The following is a 7,750-nucleotide window of genomic DNA, read 5'->3' as shown; positions in this document are numbered from 1 at the left end:
ATGAGTAGAGACCATTTGTTCTACCCTAATTCGCACTAGATTCTAACGGAGATCATATCTCTGTGTATTGTGAATATTCTACTTGATTGCATATGTGCACTGACAATATTTGAAGGAAATTTATTTTAAAGTTTGATGAGAAATAATGTTTGTTTTTATGCATTTAGTTGCTTCTGGCTAGGGGTTTGGTTTCAGTATGCATAAAAACGGTGTCATGTATTTTTGTCTGCATTTGGATTTTATAAGTGGGCCTCTAAGGTGTTCTGTAACATAATAAAAATAAATTTGAATTTGATTTTGGAAGCAGTTACTGCATCATAAGAACACATTCTAGTTGATACATCAACAACATCTGATTTTTACTCTTTAGAAAGATCATTGCTAACCCTGCAAAGAAACTATTATCTGTGAGATAAGGTCAAAGGTTCAGGAGATTCAGAAAACCATATCTGAGTTCAATAATGGCTTAAGGCAGGAATGCCTCATTTTAGTCAGGCAGTGAAAGACATATATCAGGAAATGCTTGCAGCCTCACAGGCAAACAGGTAAAGACATAGATATACAGATGTGTACCTACAGACATTATGGTGGCCTTGTAGAGATGGTCAACTACTACCACTACAATATGCAGATGCACATCAAAAATGCAGGCTTAAATACTGCATCATAACAGTGCTGTAGCTGGAGTTTTATCTCAAATTATAAAATTCATGCAGCTACTATCACTAACAGATCTAATATTTAAACTCCAGAAGGTGAAGAATGGTCTACTGTTAATAATTTCTGTGTGTAACATGTAAGTCTTATATTAGTAGAGCAACTAGACAGTAGGGAGAGTTAACTGTAACAGCTCTTACATTGAAATGTCTACTACTAGAAGTTCAAAATATAAATGAGATGTAAGTGTTGTTTCAAAATGTTTCATATTTACGTAAGGTCAAAAAAATATTTACAAAATGTTTGTGTAGTCCAAGTAATAATATGTTACATACTTTACTTTAGTTGAACATTTATTACAATAATTCAACATTCAAATTACAAAACAAAGTTTGACTTTCTAACCTCAATAAGCAATTGCATGTTACACCATTCCTGTATACACAGGCTTCAGCAGCTCTAAAAAAACCATGTCCTGAGGGTGGAGATATAATCCTATTTTCATCCTCAGCATCCTATTTGTGTGGTGTCATTTCTGACTGCCTGTCTTTTCCTAATGTTATGTTGTGCACCACAGTACATGTGGCTTTTATTTTAGAATGTAAAACCCACCCTTGCAGAAACATCAAAACCTTCTCTTAAGTAATCCAAATGTAATTTCAAGTAACTGATTTACAAACGCCACAAAAACCATGGCGGTAGGCAGGGTTAAAATGCTGCTGGCGGTACAGTAGCAGCCACTGGGTTGGTGATTGTTAACTTCGGCCTGGCGGCTGCTACCACCGTGGAGGTCAGTGTGGTATATTGGCAGGTTGGCTTGAGTCAACCCGCTAATGTCATGATGTGGTGGTATGTACCGCCAGCCTGTTGGAGGTACTACCGCCACATTTACACTGACCGCAGGGGGTCATAATGACCCCCTTTATCTGTGATGAGGCAGGAGGCATTGCAAACCAACTGGATATTTATAGTGTAGTAGATTTTTGCTATTCCTATAAATGTCCCCCTTTCGAACAGTATAAAATGAGGATTTGTGTTCCATCCACTGATCCAATTGCATTCACAATAGAATGAAAGCCATCTTTATGGCTCGATATGGAGCTCAGGTATTAGGCAAAACAAACATGGACGTTTCCTTTGTCAAGCACAAAATCTAGGATGTTCAGAACATTTTAGAAAGAGTGCTCTGACGCAAGTTGAGGATCATTAGACACAGGGTGTCTAATCAAAGTATGCTGTAATTATTGTCACAAGTATTACCATATTGGAAAGTGGATTATTATTAAGGGCAGGTACGTACCTACAGTAAGCAACAGGCCACTAATCCCACTAGGTCCAGTCAGGTCTCAATAAATTAATCCCAGCTTAATCCTTGGTAGCTTGACAAAGAGCAGCTAGGCTTAATTTAGGAGGCAGGTATGTAAAGCTTTTAAAAACCACAAAACAGTAAATGAGTAAAACACAACACAAATCTAACATCAATTTATATAAATAGATTATATATTCTTCTTTAAAATGACACCAAAACAACAAAAATACAATGTAGGGAAACTGGGATATGAATTTTCCAAGATTATAAGTAATTCTAGCCCTTAGAAGCAAATAGCGCTTAAAGAGTTAAAAAAAGGTTACAATGGAGAGGTACAAAGTCCAGAGTTCAGGCCAGCCATGATGTAACGCTGTTAAACTTGCTTTCAGAATTGTTTCTTGATACAGGAAAGTGGTTCACAGCACCAGCTAAGGGTTCAGAGGCTCTTGTTTACTTCTTGGGGTCTGCGACAACAACTCCCACAAAGCACCTCTTCAACTTATGGAGCTGTTTACAACAGTTGCTCCAAATGTCTTCATCTTCTGGATCTTTTCCCAGAGGTCCTTATTTGGTCCTTGAAGTGTCCACAACTTCATCCAAAGTTCCATAAGCTCTGAGTTGCTCCTGGGGAGTTTGGACTCCAATTCCCAGGGTGCACCTGGTCAAAATCTTCAAATAGCCACTGGACGGTGGTCAGCTGGGCTCTTCTTGCAGGACTTGATGCAGGGGACTCTGGGCAGATCCTTTGTACCTGTAGCTTACAGGACATCCTCTCCTGGTGTTGCAGAAGCAAGGCAAAGTCATTCTGTTGTTGAAGGCCAAAGTGTGCAGCTGGTGTAATTCTTGTGGGTGAAGTTTCCTGGTGCAGGCCAGGGGTCCAGCAGGACAGTCCTTCTTCTCCAGTATCTTCTTCAAGCAGGGATCTGAGGTAGAGGTGCAGCTCTGCTAATTTTATCCCTGCTCCCGGGGGGGGGGGGGGGGGGAAAGCAGGTGGGCCTCCTGGCCAATCATGTGCAGGCCACCACCCTCTTGAGTGACCCCTTCCTGCGAAGTGTGCAAAAATCAATCCCAGGGAGCATCATTCTCCCAAAATCTAAGACAGCAACAATTCAATCTCAGATATTAGATCTTGCTGAGCCCACCCAGGGGGTGGCTAAGGTTCCCTTAACACATCCTTTTCCAGCCCTCTATTAATGTAATCAGGGTGAACCTGGCTGTCTGGCTTTGCAGGAAATGGGTGAGGTCCACTTGCTGGCCCAATAGTTCTTCCCTCTTTTGAAGACCAATTTGGCTGCTCTCCCTACTCAGTTCTACTCCCCCAAGCACTTCCTTTGTGTTCAGAACAGGCCACTTCACACATCATCAAGGAAGCCTGGCCAGGATGCCACAGGCTGACCAATCAGAGAAAGGCACTATAGAGCTGAAACATGTAATTTTCAGGTAGAGTTCTAAATCTCTTTCCCTGAGTTGATTATATTAAATTCAACAATAGCAAGTTGTTAGATTTATTATAAAAATACGTTTGATACCAAACCTGAAATATGTGCTCCTTTTGAGACTTTATTATTTTAAAATAAAGTCTCCCCATGTTAGCCGACGGAGCAAATTCACTACAGTAGGAAGCCAAATAACAATATGGGGGAAAACAAATTAGCTAGTTTTATCTATTTTTACCTCACCAGGGCTTATAAAACATTGTTTATAAGGTCCCTGCTTATAGTTACATTGCACACAACCCTGGTCACTTAGTAAACACCTTAGGGGTGACTTATGTGTACAAATAAGGTAGCTTAGGACTTTGGAAGTACTTTTAATTCTAAAGTCAATTTTGGGGTTAACTTTAACTTAAAAGCAGCCAGCAAGGCAGGCCTTCCTTAAAATGACCCTGGGCACCAAAGGAGTGCACCTATGGGCGGATTACCTATGCTGGGCTCCCTAAACCTACATGTCCTACCATATACTAGCGGCTTATAGATAGGTTGACAAAGCCAATCATCATTAGCCTAATTTGCATAATCATTTTAATCAAAGCATGGGCCCTGGGACTGGTTAGCAGTGTCAAGGGCACCATCAAAGTCAGAAAAGCACCAGCATAAGTGAAAAATGGGGACAAAAAGTAGGTGGCTTCTGCAATCCGTCCAGTTTATCCACATACCATATTTTCATGACTAATATTAGCATACCATGAGGATTACCAAATTATTGTTAACACATTGAAGCAGCATCAAACATTTTCTAGTGGAGGGTTGGACATGCACCCAGTAAAGGTCAAAATAAAACAAAGTACTTGAAAGTATTTTGATAACCTCTTTTACACAACATAATATGAGAACCATTGTACTGAAAAGAATAGTTAAGGCTTGAGGTCACTGTCCATGCATCATGAACTGATAGGAATTACATTATTAAATGGAATTGTTACAGAAATTGCATATATGAGGACTCATCCTAATAATGGTACTGCAACAGCACAATATTTCACAAAATTGCTGGTTAAGACAATGAGTTACATGCAATAGCTCCTAAAAGAATGGTTTTTAAGGTAGCTGACTCATTTTGATTCTGATGGCATTTATAAGGCAAATTCATGAATGCAGAGAAAGGTCATAATATTGTGTTTTGTGTAGTATGTCTCTTGACAATTCTTCTGTTTCCAAAAGGTATGTTCAGTTTAATGGCATTCACTATACTCACTTGTGGATGATGGCTGCTTAATTGGTCTTAATCAGTTTCAACCTCATTATCAGTAGATTACAATCTAATTTAGTGGTGTGCATTCTCTCCACTGACCCATCACAATAGCTCATCGGTATTCAGTATTGATTTTCAGGAAATACATGTTTTTGGAATTGTTAATTTGAGAACAGATCCAGAAGGCTGATTTTTACTAGCTGAGTTTTATCTATTACTGTGGTAGATGTATGTGTGGAAAATAACATTTTTATGATCCTCTACATTGCCACAGACCTGCTGAGTTCCTAGAAAAACGTACGGTGTGAGACAATGGAACCAGGAGGGGGTGGGGCCTTAGGAGGGGACAGCACCTTAAGTTTATCTTCTTGCCGGCCCTGAAAGTGCTTCTGAGGAGGTGTGGCTAGCACAGTAAGAGGTGTGGGTTTTGGCAGGTCACTGCCTGTGAGTCACTATAACCACCCCTAACAAAACATTCTAATGTTTTAAAGGCTGCCGCTGATGTCCTGGAGAGGTTGTAAAACCTGGGTGAACTTCAGTTGTGCTCAGTCTTGCACACAGTGTGAGGTAGAAATGGTTGCTGCAGTATTTTTAAACTCACATTGTCTGCCACTGTGAATTCAGACCCTCACCGGGTAACCATGTGAAAGGAGCCAAAACCTTGTAAAACATGCTGGCATCTTGTGAGTTGGGAGTTCTGTTATCGTGAAGCTTTCACTCATCAGGTGGCTTTCTCTGCCAATGTGGAAGATACTCTGGTGAACTTGCCATCCAACCATGTATTCTATTGTAGAAATTTCTCCATCAATTTGAGGATGGAACATTTTCCACAGATTAGGGCTTAGTTGTGATAGCAAAGGAAAACTTCAGAACTGTGACAAAGAATCTGAAAAGAACTACTAATGTAAGATAAGTGTACTCAATACTTTCTGGCAGTCCATCACAGCATCAGAGTTTTCACTCTTCATGGCAAAACCCATTACCTCTTCTAGGCTTTGGCATTAATAAATACACAAATGCATTAAAGTTAAACCTTAAAAGAACTAGGTACACAACATCACCTGGAATAAGAAAAATTTATAGGTTTAAGTGACTTGATAAAAGAACAAGAACAAAGTAAATACAAAGTACATTGCACATGATTCTACAACCCAGCAGTATTGGGATAGATGTGTCATCCATTGCTACTTAAAGCTCTGTATTCTAGAGTGTTGCACACTATATTACCCTGCATTTGTGGCTCTACAAGGGGCACATGAAAAGTAGAGCTACTTCGTTATAATGTGTCTGTGCACATTGGGTATGCAAGTAATTGTACCAAGAGTAACCTACCAAATAGAAAGTGGAAACAGGACAATGCATCAAAAATACTAGAAGTAGAGACATTTGTTTTGTGCCCATCCTTCAACAAAGTGCGAGTAACCACAGAAGTATGTTTACAGAATAGCTATAAACTGTGGTATTTTTAAGAACATTACAGTGAAAATAGTATTGATTTGCTATGTAAACAAGCTAAGTTAAAACATAAAGTGACTCAATGTTTTATAAAGTTTGAATACATTAAACATAAATCACTTTTTTTAATTCCCGAAAATAATTTACAGTGGAAAATGGTTGTTGCCAATGAAACATCATATACAGACTTTATCCTCCTGGGATTCTCCAACCTTATTCAGTTCCACACTCTTCTCTTTACTGTTCTCTTTGGTATCTACTCTATGACACTGGTAGGAAATATTGCCATCATTCTGGTCACCTGCCTAAATCCTCACCTCCATAAACCTATGTACTTCTTCCTTGGAAATCTCTCTTTCCTGGATATCTGCTACACATCATCAACTGTTCCTAAAATGCTGGAGACTCTCCTATTTGAAGAAATGACAATTTCATACTCAGGCTGTGTGGGTCAACTGTATCTGTTCTTCTCCTTCGTTGGAATAGAATGTGTCTTGCTTGCAGTAATGTCATATGACCGCTTTGTTGCAATCTGTAACCCCCTTCTTTATAACATTGTTATGAAAAGTTCTGTTTGTCTTGAGCTTGCCACTTTTTCGTGGGTAAGTGGTTTTATGAACTCTGCTCTGCACACAGCCTTGGTCTTCCGATTGCCATTCTGTTTCTCTAACAAAATCAATTATTTCTTCTGTGACATACCACCACTCCTGTCCATTGCATGTGGTGACACCTCTCTGAACAAACTGATGCTTCTGGTCATAGGAGTGTTTATTGCATGGACTCCCTGCCTGTGTATCATAGTATCCTACATTTTCATTATCACTTCTATTTTGAAAATGAGGTCTGTCAATGGGAGAAGGAAAGCATTCTCTACTTGTGCCTCTCACATCACAGTAGTCGTCTTGTTCTACGGAAGTTGTATTTTCAACTATTTGCAAACTTTCTCAAGCAACACACTGGACAAAAACCACCTCTTGTCTGCATTGTACAGTTTTGTAACACCTATGCTCAACCCGATCATATATACTTTAAAAAACCAAGAAGTGACCCAGGCTTTAAAGAAGACATTCCTTAGCAAACATCTTCTCTGTGAAATGGAGGCATAGTGTCAGGTTTGTAACTAAAGGCAGTAAGATGTTCAGTATACTAGATACAAAAGCACCAATTTGCCAAAGAATCGCAATGCAAAAAGTTAGTTATAAGTTATTCCTGAATACAGCTTTAATCAGACAATATTCTAAGTTGCCATGGTACTTTTGTTGCTACTTTAAGATGAATGAAAAGCCCTCAATGGAAATCAAATATGTTCATATGCGTGCCAGATAATGTGATTCCCGTCCATTGTTCAGAAATGTGTTTTAATGTGCTATAGCAATTACTTTGGCTTTGAAGTCATTAAAGGCCCTGTTACAGGCCTGGCAGTCTGATGACCACCAGACTTTAGGATGGAGGTCATACCACAGTGGCTGCAGTGGTCTGACTTGCACATTACGACCATGGTGTTCAGACCGCCAAAAGTCTTTTGTCCTGATGGGATGACTGTGGTTGTGGTTTTAATCAGCCACAGCAGTGCTTAAGTCAGTGCTGCATGCTGGTTACAACCATGTTCTCCCCGAGCCTTTTCATGGCCGTTCACCT

General features: G+C 39.6%; 1 protein-coding gene across 1 annotated transcript; it reads left to right on the top strand.

Moving 5' to 3' along the window:
- The first annotated feature begins 6,267 nt into the window (after positions 1 to 6,267).
- On the top strand, positions 6,268 to 7,269 carry LOC138301942 (olfactory receptor 5V1-like). Its single transcript, XM_069242391.1, has one exon. It carries the CDS (start codon positions 6,268 to 6,270, stop codon positions 7,216 to 7,218), a length of 951 nt encoding a protein of 316 aa, XP_069098492.1. The 3' UTR covers positions 7,219 to 7,269.
- The last annotated feature ends 481 nt before the right edge of the window (positions 7,270 to 7,750 follow it).

This window comes from Pleurodeles waltl, chromosome 6, assembly GCF_031143425.1.
Source record: "Pleurodeles waltl isolate 20211129_DDA chromosome 6, aPleWal1.hap1.20221129, whole genome shotgun sequence".
NCBI lineage: Eukaryota > Metazoa > Chordata > Amphibia > Caudata > Salamandridae > Pleurodeles > Pleurodeles waltl.
Note: the sequence above shows the minus strand (reverse complement) of the source record. Positions and strands in the feature narration are given on the sequence as shown.